The following is a 16884-nucleotide window of genomic DNA, read 5'->3' as shown; positions in this document are numbered from 1 at the left end:
CTGGACAATCTGGGTTGCTACATGCTACAGTAATAGTAGTTCCTATCGTCTATCATCCTCACCCAAGATGGCCACCACCACGTCGCCTCGGAGGATCTCGATGGAGCCGCGGGAGATGAAGTAGATGGCGGTGAGCACGTCGCCGGCGTGCACCAGGGTGTCGCCGGGCGGGGCGTGGGTGGTCTTGAACTTCATGGCTAGGGCTCGCAGGCAGCCCTTAGTGGAGCCCTTGAAGGCTTTGCAGTTCTCCAGGAGGGTACGGTTGAGGTGGAGGCAGATGTCAGCCTGGAGACACTCTGGGAACCCCTTCAACACCTAGTAGCGGGGGAGAGAGGGCGGGAGGTGGGAGGTGGGAGGGGGAGAGAGGGGGATAGAGAGAGCGATAGAGTGTTACTGTCTAGCGAGTCTATGACAAGCAGTGTAGATGTCACTGCTGTCTTTGAATAACAAACCTTAAACAAATTCTCTGAAAAATGTAATTTTCTGATATGTAGAGTCAAATCAAATGTTTACCCAAAACAATTCATGTTTCATCAGCAATCTGCCTTAGTAATAATTTCACTTGTAAGGCTGCAGCTCTAACTATGTAGTTAAAATGATTACCAGAAACTAATTTAATGATTTCCCCCTCTAGCAAGGGGCTTCCCCCAATTTTTCAGAGAAAAGAGTAGGAGTTTTTCTATGTGCGACTCGACCAACGTCTCGAAAACACCCCCTCATCTTGATCTCTCATTGAAGCCATGGAAGTTCAAGGCCGACCTCGGTACCACAGCCTTTGTCAGCAGAAAACAGGATGCCCATTACAGTCAATGGAAAAATGCAGATTTTCGTGATCAATCTTCGTGTAAAAAAATGTATAATCAAATACAATCATGGAACCAATAATGACTTCTAATACACCAGATGTATGTTCTTGAACTGATTCTTTAAAATCTCACACAGAACGAAGTAATGTGGATAATTGAGTTGCTAATGGCAGCCTGCAGTACCCAGGTCAGCATTCAACTTGAGTTATTTAATGAGAGGGGGCAGCACTGAACTAACCTGCAACATCACTTCCTGGAGTAGCTGAAACTGTGCATATTGTCTCCATGAGACGCCATCTTAACCAACTTCATTTGTCTTCAATGTGCTATTGAGTCTTTACATAGGAATGAATGGTGTCACGTGATCAATGGCTTTGTCCATTCATATATACAGTCATTGGTCCATCTCTACCCAGCCCAGACAAACAAACTGTTACGGACATGGCAGCCACATTTCCTCATCATTAACAGACAGAGTTTACGACTGACCTTCAGTCAGAGAGACATCAGGCCGGGGCTACATCACAACGACCACTATAATCACCACAACAAGCATTTCACTTATCCAACACAGTTGAATGGACTCTCAACCTAACATAATGAGGAAGTTGAGTTAACAAGTGACGCGGCTCGTTTGTTTCCTCTATCTTTTACATTGAATAATTGACATTAAACACTTGAGTTAAAGAGGCAAGCTGCTGTTACTCAACCATTTTTGTACTGAAATGTACCCATTGATTCTTGAACAACACAGTGCATTCGGGAATGTATTCAGAAAGAAATCAGAAAGGGGGCAAACAAACATACACACACACACACACCACACACACACACACAGGTGTGTATAAAGTGCATTCGGAAAGTATTCAGACCCCTTGACTTTTTCCACATTTTGTTACGTTACAGCCTTATTCTAAAAATGGATGAAATTGTTTTTTTCCCTCATCAATCTACACATAATACCCCATAATGACAAAGCAAAAAAAGGTTTTTAAACAAAAAAACAACACTATATAGCCTAAAAAAAGGTTAAAATATCATGGATGGTCTGTCCTTGCATCCATAGCTGTCTATGAATTTCTCCAGCACTATTGTTTCAACTGTTAATTGCCGCTTTAAGACGGAATATTGAAATTTCGTGTTAGGAATTTTGTTCCTAAATTGCATAAAAAATGCACTTCTGTAATGTATTTACATTTGAGTAATTTAGCAGACATGATGTAATAAGTCAATGGTTACATCATTATTGCATTTGGTATTATTGCATGTTGGAGAGAGAGGAGTTGATTGGAGGATATGTACAGACAAGCCTAATCAACAAAAATCAACTACAGCTTTCAGGCCAGACCTCTCTTAGTTCAATGAGTCTTTAAAAGACTGTGCAGAAAACATGCCGTGTGTGTATGAATCATAGCATTCATGTACAGAATGTCAGGTCTTAGTTCAATGAGTCTTTAAAAGACTGTGCAGAAAACATGCCGTGTGTGTATGAATCATAGCATTCATGTACAGAATGTCAGGTCTTAGTTCAATGAGTCTTTAAAAGACTGTGCAGAAAACATGCCGTGTGTGTATGAATCATAGCATTCATGTACAGAATGTCAGGTCTTAGTTCAATGAGTCTTTAAAAGACTGTGCAGAAAACATGCCGTGTGTGTATGAATCATAGCATTCATGTACAGAATGTCAGGTCTTAGTTCAATGAGTCTTTAAAAGACTGTGCAGAAAACATGCCGTGTGTGTATGAATCATAGCATTCATGTACAGAATGTCAGGTCTTAGTTCAATGAGTCTTTAAAAGACTGTGCAGAAAACATGCCGTGTGTGTATGAATCATAGCATTCATGTACAGAATGTCAGGTCTTAGTTCAATGAGTCTTTAAAAGACTGTGCAGAAAACATGCCGTGTGTGTATGAATCATAGCATTCATGTACAGAATGTCAGAAATGGCAACCTTGCCAAGTTTGCCAGTCAAGTTTTAAAGTTCATTTCCTACATTTTGCCATGCGGATGAGAGAAGATTTAGCAATTTTATAACTAATTTCATGCCATTCTTCTCATTTTTCCAGGGGGCGGAGAGACAAATGTGCAGTTTTACAGCAAATTTCCTGCAATTCTACACATTTAGCCAAAGGGTGGAGGCAAATGTTTGCAGCTTTTAATATGATAGCAGATGATCAACAGGCCCCACCTCGGTCGGTAATTGGACCATGCTTACTACAAGTTTAGATAGCTGGCCGCCAGACTAACTTGCCAATATAAAACATTTTAGCTGACATGGACTAATTGACTGACTGCTGATGCACAACCACATCTCAAGTTGAGACCGTGACTGAGTTCCTAAAAATAAAGTTACCCATCCCTGATGTATGTGTTTACGTCTATGCACTGTGTTGATGTCAATGTACTGTGTGTATCTTTATGTGTGTGTGTGTGGTGTGTGTGTCTGTCTTTTGTGTGTGTGTGTGTGTCTGTCTTTTGTGTGTGTGTGTGTGTGTCTGTCTTTTGTGTGTGTGTGTGTGTGTGTGTGTGTGTGTGTGTGTGTGTGTGTGTGTGTGTGTGTGTGTGTGTGTGTGTGTGTGTGTGTGTGTGTGTGTGTGTGTGTGTGTGTGTGTGTGTGTGTGTGTGTGTGTGTGTGTGTGTGTGTGTGTGTGTGTGTCTTTCTTTTGTGTGTGTGTGGTGTGTGGTGTGTGTGTGTCCGTCTTTTGTGTGTGTGTGTGTGGTGTGTGGTGTGTGTGTGTCTGTCTTTTGTGTGTGTGTGTGTATGTATATCACTCACAGCATTCATGTCGATGCCGTTAGTGTAGGACCAGGCGTGTTGGAAGTACTCCTCCAGCCGCTGCCTCAGTGGGTTTGGGATCTGGTGGAACCGGATGAACTCTCGGACCCGCAGCATCTGGGTGTGGTACCTCGCTGTACCCGAGTACAACCTCTGGATGATGGCCGACACGTTCCCAAAGATGCTGGCGTACATCAGAGCTGTAGGTTAGAGAGGAGAGAAGAGAGTTAAGATTTTGTGAATAGAATACTACTGCTGTCTACGACACCTTGGGCACTGTGAGTTGAGAAACGTTAGGGTATCTCAGATGTGTGTGACTGTATGTGCCATGGCCCTTCATGTCTAGGACTGTGGCGGTCGCGAAATTTCATCAGCCGGTGATTGTCAGGCAAATAAGTGTCGGTCTCACGGTAATTGACTGTTAATTAACATAAACACATTTAGCATCTCCTGGCTTCCACACAAGCTACTAATGCTGACCTATAGGAAACATCTACATTTTAAAAAGTCTAATAAATCCATGTCACATAGCCTATACCTTCACAATAAATCCATGTCATATAGCCTATACCTTCACAATAAATCCATGTCATATAGCCTATACCTTCACAATAAATCCATGTCATATAGCCTATACCTTCACAATAAATCCATGTCATATAGCCTACACCTCCATGATTTCTTTTAGAAAGAAACATGATATGAAGAAAATGTAGTCTATTTCAGAATAGCATACTCTTGAGTTGTCCTTATGTTAGGTCCTGATCTGGCTATGCCAAATGTGTCGGTGGAAGGAAGAGTGGTCCAAAGCGCAGCGTGGAAAGTGTTCATGATATTTATTTTCAAGAAACACTCAAACAAAAATGACAAATCCCCAAAAAGTTTCTGTAAAGAAATCTGGTCATTATCGTTCTATCTTTCTTCCTGCTCTACATGATGTGTGTCTGCAGGCAAAACACGACGAGGGAAATGGTTTCACGGAGAGGAAGATATTTTGATAAGTGTATTTATATTAAAAAGATATTAGCTGATGTCTTACTAGGGAATATTTAGCTAATATATTAAGACATGAAATGATAAATGGCTTTTGATTAAATCCAGTTTCATTAGACAAAATACTTCATTGCATATTTTACCAGAAAACATTTTGACCTTGTGTTAACACTGTCAGACTCGCGACTGCATAGTAATTATCATCATCCACTCAATATTGTAACGTGACAGAATCACCTCTGCACTCCCAACGCTGCAGAACTGAGCGGGATTTGCTTGGTGAGGCAGAAATGTAAAACAGTCCTTCTTTATGGGCCACATCCACATTATCCTTTTTAGACATAAAACCGTAATCTTGACCCTAACACTAAACCTGTTTTTATCCCAAATGTTCATTCAAAGTGTTCGCAGCTACCAAGATAGCAAACACTGCAACAAAACAAGGAACAATCACATTTGAACAGAGGCGGAGCCACCACATTTCTAACCAATCAAATCACAGTACCCCCCCCCATACTTACATCCAATAAGCATGACGCAGATGGAAAAGATCTTCTCAGAGTTGGTGTTGGGGGAGACGTTGCCAAAGCCCACGCTGGTCAGACTGGAGAAGGTAAAGTAGAGTGCTGTCACGTACTTGTCCTTTATGGAAGGGCCCGAGCCCTGCACCGTCTCGTTGTAGTGTTTCCCCAAAGACTCGCCCAGCGTGTGGAGCCAGCCAATGCTGCCGTTGCGCTCCACGCTGCCGATGGCGTACCAGATGCACGCCAGCCAGTGGGCGATAAGGGCGAATGTACACATGAGCAGGAAGAGGACGGCGGCGCCATACTCAGAGTAACGGTCCAGCTTCCTCGCCACGCGCACCAGCCGCAAGAGGCGGGCTGTCTTTAGCAGGCCTATCAGAGTAGTCGTCTGGCAGGAGAGGAGAAATGGTTTGTTTAGTGCCCGATCTTACCTTGTCAGGGCCCGTGTTGCAGGCTTTTGCTCCAGCCAAGCTTTAACACAGCTGATTCATCTCATCTATGTCTTGATTGAAGGCTGTTATTAGTTAACTGGTTGAATCAGGTGTGTGACTGCTTGACTGGAACAAAAGTCAAAAGTCTGGGCCTTCTGCAGATAAGGTTGGCCACCCCTGATTTAGGAAGTCAGTTCAAAGTTTTAAAGCTTTATTGTCCATTTAGGATAAACAACCTTACTGAAATGTGCAAATCATCCTCTGCCCCAGACTTGTAACCAATCACAATCCCTCGGCAGCAGTTAAATCCTCTCTATTATATACTGTGCTGTTAGTGGATTCAGTTCAGTTCCCACAAATCACACTTGTCTTAAGGAGCCCCCACCGTGTCAATACACCAAATAAATAAGGACTTGATTACTTCCCAACGTGGCAGAAAGCCTAGTTTCTCACTTTGCAAGACATTTTAGTCCTCCTCTGGGGAAAATATCCACTTCCTTGGCTCACTGGCCACTTCAGTTTCAATTAATTAAACATTGGCAAGAAGGTTGAAAGTACAACCTTTCACAGTTGTTTTTCTGCTCCACAGCCTTCGAGGGGATATCCCTTACTTTTAGTTCATTGGAGGTCCATAAATGATGGACTCAAAGGGAGATTTGACCTTGGAGGTCCCAAAAGCTCAATGCAAATAGTTTTCATTGGTCCTTATTGATTTTCTATAGAGCACTATACAGGATCTAACCACCCTTCAATACGGAATCAAACCTTTGAATTCAAGACTCAACCACAGTTCTTTAGGCATCAAGTCAAAAGTACAATGTAGGCCTTAAGTAGGTCATCATAACATCTGACAATCCTCATAACCCAAGATGCATTCCAACACACAGTAGTCCTCACAAAACTCCTTTACCCACAACGCCCTTCCCCTCCCACTTCCTCACCTCCTCTCCGCTGCGGTAGATGAGCAGGTCGAAGGGAATGGCTGCCACCATGTCGATGAGGAACCAGCCCTTGAAGTAATGGACCGCTATCCTCAGTGGAGCGCTGACCACCTCGTCGTTAGTATTGACGTACGTCGTCCTGAAGTTAATGACGATGTCCACGATGAACATGATGTCCACGATTAGGTCGACCACGTTGAGCGGCGAGCACGAGTAGCCACAGTTCACCATAGCCGCCTCCTCGTGGTCGTTGAGGAGGAAGGCGGCGGAGTAGGGGGTCAAGATAGCCGTGTAGATGACCAGCAGCAGGATGAGCCAGTCCCACACCGCCTTGAAGGGGCTGTAGTGGAGGACGGTCCACTTGTGGATGCGAGGGGCCTGGAGCTTGTACTCTGGCAGGACGTCAGCACCCAGCGACAGCACCTGGTGGGAGAGAGAGGGGGAGGGGTAAGTCTTTCTGACTAAGAAGTTGGGTCAATATGATAGAAAGAAAGAACGAAAGAAAGAAAGAAAGAAAGAAAGAAAGAAAGAAAAGAAAGAAAGAAAGAAAAAAAAGAAAGAAGTGGCCAGGGAAGGACAATATGAATGTTTCCCCAAAACCTCACAATATCGCCTTATAACGCATCTGTGACCCTGTATAAGGTAGCATGGAATAGACAGGAGTTCCTTGGACTGCATGTGCTTTATTCTTTTGGAGGGGAAACAACAACGTTTCACAATTAGAGCAATGTTCAGTGTCCAGTGAGGCTGAAGGAAGCTGTTGTGATAGGAAGGCCTCTCCTAAAGTAATCCCTGAAGCAGAACGGAACAAACAAACGCTCAAACCCGCATGCACGCACATGAACACTCACACACATGCACATTAACAGTCAAATTCATAGCCAGAGCATGCAGTTCCAGTGGATTGGATTTGTTTCAGTAAATGTATTCCAACTCCAGTCAGCAGCAATGAAAAATGAAACTAATCACAACGAGAGAGTTATTTCTCCTGGTCCCCCAGAATTAAACAGTAGTGAATCACGCAGCCAGGATGGTGTGTTGAACTGATTAGTAATAATGGAACACAGACATAACTCAGTACATCTCCCACTCACGACCCAACATCTAACAGGCAGACACTGTCTCAATAACACTGCTAGGCTATATCATAACAAGGGCATGATGCTGTGAATAGAATCATACCATTTCTGTTACACTTGTTATATACTATGTCACGTACCATCTTAGCTACTATGTAGGTATAGTGCATTCAGCTGAAACAGGGCAGTAAAAATGAAGCTTTACCAAACACTATCCGATTCCAAAATCCCAAGGTAAACCATTTTTAAGGGAGCCAACTGTAGCTGAGAGCTTTACTACTTCTTGTCTGCACTGGTGGGTCTGACCTCCCATTTCCCAGGTTAAGTAGAACAGCCTCCCTGCCTTGAACACACACATCCCTGGGAGAGGACAGATTGACAGACGTTCTCTAACCATCTGTACAAGCATATTGTAACAGAATACACTTGTAGCTAGCGGAAAACACACAAGCTGCTTTAACAGTGTCTCGTGTCACTCGCCCAGAGGCTCTCACACACACACGCACACACAAATCACATTTTAAACCGGCTATACAAATAACATTTTAAACCGGCTACACAAATCACATTTTAAACCGGCTATACAAATAACATTTTAAACCGGCTACACAAATCACATTTTAAACCGGCTATACAAATAACATTTTAAACCGGATACACAAATCATATTTTAAACCGGCTATACAAATCACATTTTAAACCGGCTATACAAATCACATTTTAAACCGGCTACACAAATAACATTTTAAACCGGCTATACAAATCACATTTTAAACCGGCTACACAAATAACATTTTAAACCGGCTATACAAATCACATTTTAAACCGGCTACACAAATCACATTTTAAACCGGCTACACAAATCACATTTTAAACCGGCTATACAAATCAGGTTGTAATATTAGTACGGGTATCAATGCAAATATGAAGAATTGCACAATTTCGACACCCACTTGACTATCTTGCTTTATTGAAAGGGGATAAAAAGAAGTAGAAAATGAATGCAGAATATAATTGTGGTTATTCCTGAAATATAGAACAGGCTTCCAGAGACAACACAGTGAGACTATTGGGCCCTTGCTACGTTCTGTAAATTCAAGGCACTGTTGTTAAAAAAAAAAAGGCAGGCAATCTAAGACAAATTCCTATGACTAAGTTCTTAGGGTTGTGGGGCGGGACTGTGAGTAGCTTCTGTGAATACCACAGCCTATTGGGTTTGTTGACTGTAAGCTCTGTGTCACGAGTCACCACTGACATAGAGTGACAGGCAGTGTGTGAGGGCATGGGAGGAGAACTTTCTAGACGCTGTAAGTGACTGAGCTCTCCAGAGCTTAGCAGCAGGCTAATAAAAAGGCAGAAATTAATATTAGATTTGGTCAGAGAGAGATCTTTTCTCTCTCTGGGTGTAGCAGTGTGACGAGGCCTGAGGAGAACAGAGAGAGCTGGGTAAACAGGGGGCTGTGTGAGCTCCAGTCCACCCGAATAGAACGGCCGAGGTCACGGGTGCAGCTGTCCGACGGCTGCGGCCCTCTCTCTTTTCCCCACCCTTCCCCTTTCCTTCTTTCTCTCCCTCCACACCCCTCCACACTCCCTCCACACCCCAAATCCAGTACAGCTGATGGCTCTTATGGCAAGCCGTTCCCATTCTTGTTGTTGTCATTGTCGTAGAAGTACCCAGCAGAGCATGGCCCTATCACCATAGCATCAGCACTAGAGATGGCGAACCCTCTTGCTAATGTGGTGCAGTATCAGCACTTTGACTATGTATGGACCATCATACAAAATACTAAGGACACATTGGTTAGTTACAGTCCTTTATTTAACTGACGTTGTTTCTTTGGAATTCGTTGAAAAATCTCCACCATGTACCAGTTAATACCCAGGAAGATGTGAATTGTGTCGAGGGCTTTGACATATCTGAGAAAGACACAACACATGATTACCTTTGTAGATACATCACCTGCAAAAGCCTGTATAAATACAGTGTGGATCTCATTCCGCAATGACAACATGGATCTGCCGTCTATATCACACCATGTTGTCTTGCCCTCAGGTTGAATCAGTGTGGCACCTGTACCCAGAATGCTCCTCTCACTGAGACAGGGGCGATATTTCCCGCTGAGCGTGTCAGACAGACAGACAGGCGGGCTGGGGTTGTTCAGGGGGAGGCTCTGATTCACTGGCAGGTCGCCTTTGGGGGTCCATGGGCACGTACGGCAGGTGCTCAGCAAAACAGTGTTCAGTGATTGTGTTAGGAAGACAGGTGCCATGCTAGACTGCAGGTAATGCATCATTTAGAGGTGTGTGTGTGTGTGTGTGTGTGTGTGTGTGTGTGTGTGTGTGTGTGTGTGTGTGTGTGTGTGTGTGTGTGTGTGTGTGTGTGTGTGTGTGTGTGTGTGTGTGTGTGTGTGTGTGTGTGTGTGTGTGTGTGTGTGTGTGTGTGTGTGTGTGTGTGTGTGTGTGTGTGTGTGTGTGTGTGTGTGTGTGTGTGTGTGTGTGTGTGTGTGTGTGTGTGTGTGTGTGTGTGTGTGTGTGTGTGTGTGTGTGTGTGTGTGTGTGTGTGTGTGTGTGTGTGTGTGTGTGTGATGCCTATAATTCACAGTGTGTTGGCCCTTCTCTATGGAGCTGAGTCATGTCACGTCAAATGTTTCTGAGCTTGACAGGCACTAGGGGTTTCCATCATGCCTCCCACTGACTAATACAAAGGCAGATGGTATTGTTGTTGTCATGGGTGCAGTGAAACACACGCCAAAGCGACTTTATGCAACTTTGCTTGAAACAAATGTCCATTTTTGGGGGTGGAGGCAGACATTGGAAGACTTACTCAAAAGGACAACCACATCACTAGCCTAGGTGCCAGTTTACCACATGACTAGCCTGGGTGCCAGTTTACCACATGACTAGCCTGGGTGCCAGTCTACCACATGACTAGCCTGGGTGCCAGTCTACCACATGACTAGCCTGGGTGCCAGTTTACCACATGACTAGACTGGGTGCCAGTCTACCACATGACTAGCCTGGGTGCCAGTTTACCACATGACTAGCCTGGGTGCCAGTTTACCACATGACTAGCCTGGGTGCCAGCCTGCTTCTGCTCTCTTGCCAACTCCTTATGGAATTGATATGTCATGTTTAGCATGTTTTGACAATTGAGTAGACAAAAGCACAAACGGATCTGGGACCAGGCTACCACGTGAGGTAAAGGAGTTCAAACCAGGTAGCCCCAACAAGAGAGTGATAAGATACAATACCCTTTAGAATCAACGGTTCATCTACATTACTTTGGCCATATTAACTCTAACGCACATCTTCCTGGTGATCTTCATAAGCATATTTGAGGTTTGGGGCTAAAGTAAGCATGGCTGCTTCAGTGAGCCTTCAAGTTAAATTGAAAAATTGGGAAGCTGTAGGCTGATTAGTGAGAGCATTTGGTCTATATATAAAACAGCAACAAAAAAAACAAACCCAGTATATACTGCAGGGTCATGAAGAGAGGTCAGACGGAAGCAATGAAATCATCCGCTCTTAGCCTTGGTAAGTCAATGACTCAGTGAGGCATGAGGTTGAACAAGGGTGAGAAACTGGGGTGAGGCTGAATAGGGGCGAGGAGTAGGGGAGAGTATGAGAGAGTATGAGTGAGATGGGTAGAGAGCTGGAGTGAGGTATAGGGGGTGATGTGCAGGGGTGAGGAGCAGGGGTGGAGAGAAGGGATAGAGAGCAGGGGTGGAGAGAAGGGGTAGAGAGCAGGGGTGGAGAGAAGGGATAGAGAGCAGGGGTGATGTACAGGGGTGAGGAGCAGGGGTGGAGAGAAGGGATAGAGAGCAGGGGTGGAGAGAAGGGGTAGAGAGCAGGGGTGGAGAGAAGGGATAGAGAGCAGGGGTGGAGAGAAGGGGTAGAGAGCAGGGGTGGAGAGCAGGAGTAGAGAGCATGGGTGGAGAGAAGGGGTAGAGAGCAGAGGTGGAGAGAAGGGATAGAGAGCAGGGGTGGAGAGAAGGGATAGAGAGCAGGGGTGGAGAGAAGGGATAGAGAGCAGGGGTGGAGAGAAGGGATAGAGAGCAGGGGTGGAGAGAAGGGATAGAGAGCAGGGGTTGAGAGAAGGGGTAGAGAGCAGAGGTGGAGAGAAGGGGTAGAGAGCAGGGGTGGAGAGAAGGGGCAGAGAGCAGGGGTGGAGAGAAGGGATAGAGAGCAGGGGTGGAGAGAAGGGATAGAGAGCAGGGGTGGAGAGAAGGGGTAGAGAGTAGAGGTGGAGAGAAGGGGTAGAGAGTAGAGGTGGAGAGAAGGGGTAGAGAGCAGAGGTGGAGAGAAGGGGTAGAGAGCAGGGGTAGAGAGCAGGGGTGGAGAGAAGGGATAGAGAGCAGGGGTGGAGAGAAGGGATAGAGAGCAGGGGTGGAGAGAAGGGATAGAGAGCAGGGGTGGAGAGAAGGGGTAGAGAGCAGAGGTGGAGAGAAGGGGTAGAGAGCAGGGGTGGAGAGAAGGGGTAGAGAGCAGGGGTGGAGAGAAGGGGTAGAGAGCAGAGGTGGAGAGAAGGGGTAGAGAGCAGAGGTGGAGAGAAGGGGTAGAGAGCAGGGGTTGAGAGAAGGGGTAGAGAGCAGGGGTGGAGAGAAGGGGTAGAGAGCAGAGGTGGAGAGAAGGGGTAGAGAGCAGGCATGAGGTATAGGGGTGGGGAGAAGGGTGGAGAGCTATTAGCTCCCAGAGTAAGATTCAAACAGTGAGAGTTAAAGTGAGTCCCAAAGTGGTGAGTAGTGTTTGTGTGTAGTGTGTATCCTGCACGGTGCAAACACATTGTATCTGTATACAGGGAAGAATAGAAGCAGGTGAGGTAGCTGGAGGAGGCAAAACAGTGTTTTTTATCAACAGTTGCACCTCCAACTGAAGTGATGAGTAATGAATTGTACATTACTGTCTATATTTAGCCTGTTAGAAAAACATAATCACTATGACGTGTCTGTCAGACGTACGCATGACGGCTCACACACATACAGTTCAGTGCCGCACCCTTCTCCAGTGAGCCTCCCCTCCCAAAGGACTTATTGGGTTATTTTTAGTGATGTGTGTGAAACCAAACAGCTTTCTCATAAAACATGTCTACATTTCATAGATATCACAAAAGCTACATTTGAGGCCAACAACCAGGGTTTTAGTGCTGCAGGGGCACAGGGGAGAGCCGCTCCTTCATCTTTTTCAATTTGAGAATACACAGAGCTGGTAAAACTATTTCCGGAAAATGTACTCTGATAAATAAATCAATCATATTTAAATTACCACCAATATTCCATGAAAAGCGGTGGAATGACAAACCAAATAAATGTAGCAGCTTAGAGGTAGGTAGATAGTGGTTTCTTCTTCTCTCTGGCGGCGGTGAGAATGATGAAGACATGTAGGCTATGTGTGTGCCCTGGAGGCTTACCACTTTGACCAATCAAATCAATAGATCACCATGTGTTTGCCTTGATGTTCATAACACTCCACGGACCCCCTCTCTACTTTTGCGCAGTGGAACCTAGAACGATATGTGACCACATGGTTACAGCGACACTGTTCTTCCCGAGGACACCCAAACCAGCGGCCACCACGAAGCCCAAGGAGCCTGACCCTCGCTGGAAGTTTCTATAGCCCTGCTTGGGATATTTAGCTTATATTGGCTATTGGTTGAGACCCAGGGCCCGTTCTAGCTTGATATGTCAGGGTATGAGATTTGGGCCAAGTTGGAGGTAAAAATGCATTTAGGTTATAGTTTATTGAGATGCATGAATACACCACAACAAAAGCTCTACAGCTGCACACATCGAGAGCATCCTGACTGGTTGCATCACAGCCTGGTACGGCAACTGCTTGGACTCCGACCACAAGGCACTACAGAGGCTAGTGCGTACGGCCCAGTACATCACTGGGGCCAAGCTTCCTGCCATCCAGGACCTCTATACCAGGTGGTGTCAGAAGAAGGCCCAAAACATTGCCTAAGACTCCAGCCACCCTAGTCATAGAATGTTCCCTCTGCTACCGAAGGGCAAACCGGTACCGAAGCTCCAAGTCTAGGCCCAAAAGTTTTCTTAACAGCTTCTACCCCCAAGCCATAAGACTGCTGAATACCTATTGAAATGGCTACCCGGACTATTTGCATTGACACCCCCCCTATTTTTCACGCTGCTGCTACTCTCTGTTTATTATCTATGCATAGTCACTTTCCCCCGACCTACTGTACCTCAATTACCTCAACTAACTTGTACCCCCGCACATTAACTCGGTACCGTTACCCCCTGTATATAGCATTGTTATTGTTATTTTATTGTTACTATTTACTATTTAGTAAATATTTTCTCTTATTTTTCTTAAAACTGCATTGTTGGTTAAGGGCTTGTAAGTAAGAATTGAATGTTGTATTTGGGCTCACGAGAGAAATAAAATCGGATTTTTTTTTGTGATTCTATGTCTGTTTTTAAACACAGTTCGTGCAATTTGACATAGTAATGATTTATGTTCACTACTTGGTCAATTGATTATATAGCATCTTTAATCTATGTCAATAAACTCTATGATACTTCACCTCTCTGTTGAATTATTTTCTGTAGTAGGATGTATTTTAACCATGTGTTCAAGCTAATCAAATCAACGTTTATTTATGATACAGTGTATAAGCTACACAATACAATGAAATACCTACCCACAATAAAGCTCTCCTCGTAATCAGTGCAATGATATTAAGCGACATGTAGCCTATTTGTATATACATTAGGCCTACAAATAGCTATATACCACATAGTCGTAGGCTTATCAGGCTATACTGCAAATGGTTGTTGTTTGTTCCTGGACTAGCCGAATGGTAGAGTTATCTTTCAGGTGTCCTTCAGCGCCACCAGCTGGTTCCACTTCTTTAGCATCATTGTGTGATCCTGGCGGTTTGCTTTCAGAAACACGAAGGGTGCTCCAATCGTTTAAAATAACACTCATCAACATGTCGCCTACGTCTAAAATTCCTATTCATCCCTTATTATTATTATTATTATTATTACAAATGGCATGTGATCACAGTGATGCACGTTTAGTAAAGTTAGATTAAAGCTGAATGAATGTCTTGCAAGATCACTTGACAATTAATTAGTATTTTACATAATAGAACTGAATAGAATAGCATAGCATAAGAGACCTGTAACGTTGTTACATCGAAAACACCAGAAACACCTGATTTCTAGTGAGATTTTAGAATGGTTAGCTGAAGCTGAATAGTCACTCTTCTTTCTCATGCGCCACGACTAAACAGAGCCGCTAGTCAGGATATATGCTTTGATTGAAACAAAATATAAGAAAGGCCAATAGTTTAACAGCATCTGCTGTAATTCACTCACCAAGCAGTCATTCAAGAAGATCTACATGCATATTCTATTCGCATTAAACTGATTGAGATCAAATGATTGGCATGCAGATGCATTCTCGCCAGTAAAACATGAACAATTGTCATTCACAATTGTCAGTGATGGCCTATTTTTAAATTAGGTATGCCTAACTTGGTGTTTGAGGGTATTAAAAATAGAAAATGTTCTTGAGACAATACGTGTCGGCATAGGCAGACGTTGCAATTGGAGGATGCGTTTTATGCATGTTATATATAATGATATTCAATAGGATACATCTGTCGGTATTACATTCGATTGAGGAAATGATGACCTCATTTACAACAACAAATAATAACTCCCCCACCTATAAAAATAGCACTAAGCCACCGACGACAACACTTTGAAACGTAACTTTGTTGCAATGTATCTGCAGTTGTCAGTAGCTATGATAAAAGACAGGCAGGAAAGGATTTCAGATACTGTCTACAACAAACCATGTGAAAAGTTCAAAGTACTCAAGTGTCTCTTTCAGACATCCTTGGATTAAAGCAACCCTAAAATATGAAACAGTTTCCTCCTAATAGGTCTGATATTGAGACATAAAATCGATGACCGGATCAAGCCTTGAGGTACGGAACAACTAATGCTATTACAGAATTGCTGAAAGGAATTCAAGGTCAAAATAGTGATGGAACATGTCAACTTGAATTAAGGTGATGTCCAAGAAAAGGGTCACAAGGGACAGAACAGAGACGTGTCTATAAAAAAAAGACTGTCCATAAATGAAGGCATCGACAACTTCTTAGAGCAAAAAGAAAAAGTCCTCTTCCTCGCGATGAAACAAAACAGGCCCAGAGTCGGACATCTTGGCAAACCCAGCTACTTCACGCTGTCAGGGCTCAATATGTTTTTTTTCTCTTACCTCATGGTGTGAGCGCTGGCTAGGGGTTGTAAAGCAGGGGGCCGTTGTGTATGCATGCTTTGTACATGTGTGTGTATGTTTTTTGCATGTGTGAACGTGTACAGTATGTGTGTGTGTCTGTGTCTGTGTCTGTGTAACATCACAAAGCTTAGGGGCTAATAACACCACATCCCCTCGATCTAAAAGCCAAACATATTGAAACATTAAACATAGAAGGAAGGGCCTTCTCACCCAGGACAATGTTCCCCTGGTCAAACAGCTCTGCCGTCATCTTCCTAGCTCCCGCATGGCGTTCACTACTTCCATGGCTCTGGCTCCTTTCTCTGCTCTCAGTGGCTGGCCGTCTGGCCATGGAAAGGGCCAGCAGGACCAGCAGGCAGAGCAAGGTGGAACCCTTCATTTATGTACTGTAACTTCTGAGGACCCTTGGAATTGTAGTGTAGCCGATGAATATGGTTTCATTGTGGCACTCATTTAATGCTGTCCCGGGGACTGCGGGTTAAGAGTTAGCCTGGGAGTTGGGGCTAGTAGTGATGCGCAGGCTGACTCATAACCCGCTGTCCCCGGGGTTATATTTAGGGTCATTAAATATTGTGTGGATGAAATCCATAAATGTATCATTCTTGTGTAATTTATATCTATAGGCTACATTGAGGTTGTTCTTTCCTTATTGTAGGCTATCTGGCAGATTTAGGGCTGTACGCGTTCCTAATAGCCTACATGCCAATCGCCAAATGCTTTTGGGCACAGGCAATACAAATTTATGTTGATCCACGGAGGCAAAAGGGACAATTCCGGAAGTTTAATTCAAGAAGAGAAAAGCTGTGAAATAGAGAGTTGAAAATCGAGATAAGGGAGGGCCAGAAAAGTAAATGTTAGTGAAATATTTGGTGAAGAAGTAAAAGAGGGTGATAGAAGTGTTATGTGTGATGATTGTGAGGTGCTACACAAATTCGACAGTCACAAGAACGGGACTTCAAATAGCCCTATGGAACGTCAAGGGAACTGTAGCCTGCTGTTCAGATGGGTTAAATGGGAACAAAAATCTGGACACTGACAGTAGGTCTATAATCACTC

General features: G+C 44.2%; 1 protein-coding gene across 1 annotated transcript in view; it reads right to left on the bottom strand.

Annotated features, from left to right (window-relative positions):
* The window catches only part of LOC124017779 (potassium voltage-gated channel subfamily H member 2-like), a gene marked incomplete at its 3' end in the record, with an annotated part of 29250 nt that extends 13172 nt beyond the window's left edge, over positions 1–16078 (bottom strand). Inside the window, exons 1-5 of the mRNA XM_046332976.1 lie at positions 16039–16078; positions 6476–6936; positions 5101–5491; positions 3587–3786; positions 63–315 (exon numbers count right to left, since the gene is read on the bottom strand). Of these exons, the coding sequence (XP_046188932.1) occupies positions 63–315; positions 3587–3786; positions 5101–5491; positions 6476–6936; positions 16039–16078 (1345 nt within the window). The remainder of the gene's footprint in view (positions 1–62; positions 316–3586; positions 3787–5100; positions 5492–6475; positions 6937–16038) is intronic.
* Positions 16079–16884: the final 806 nt, after the last annotated feature.

The sequence above is a fragment of the Oncorhynchus gorbuscha genome, unplaced genomic scaffold, assembly GCF_021184085.1.
Source record: "Oncorhynchus gorbuscha isolate QuinsamMale2020 ecotype Even-year unplaced genomic scaffold, OgorEven_v1.0 Un_scaffold_32:::fragment_2:::debris, whole genome shotgun sequence".
Taxonomy (NCBI): Eukaryota; Metazoa; Chordata; class Actinopteri; order Salmoniformes; family Salmonidae; genus Oncorhynchus; species Oncorhynchus gorbuscha.
This window is presented reverse-complemented; position numbering and strand designations above follow the sequence as displayed.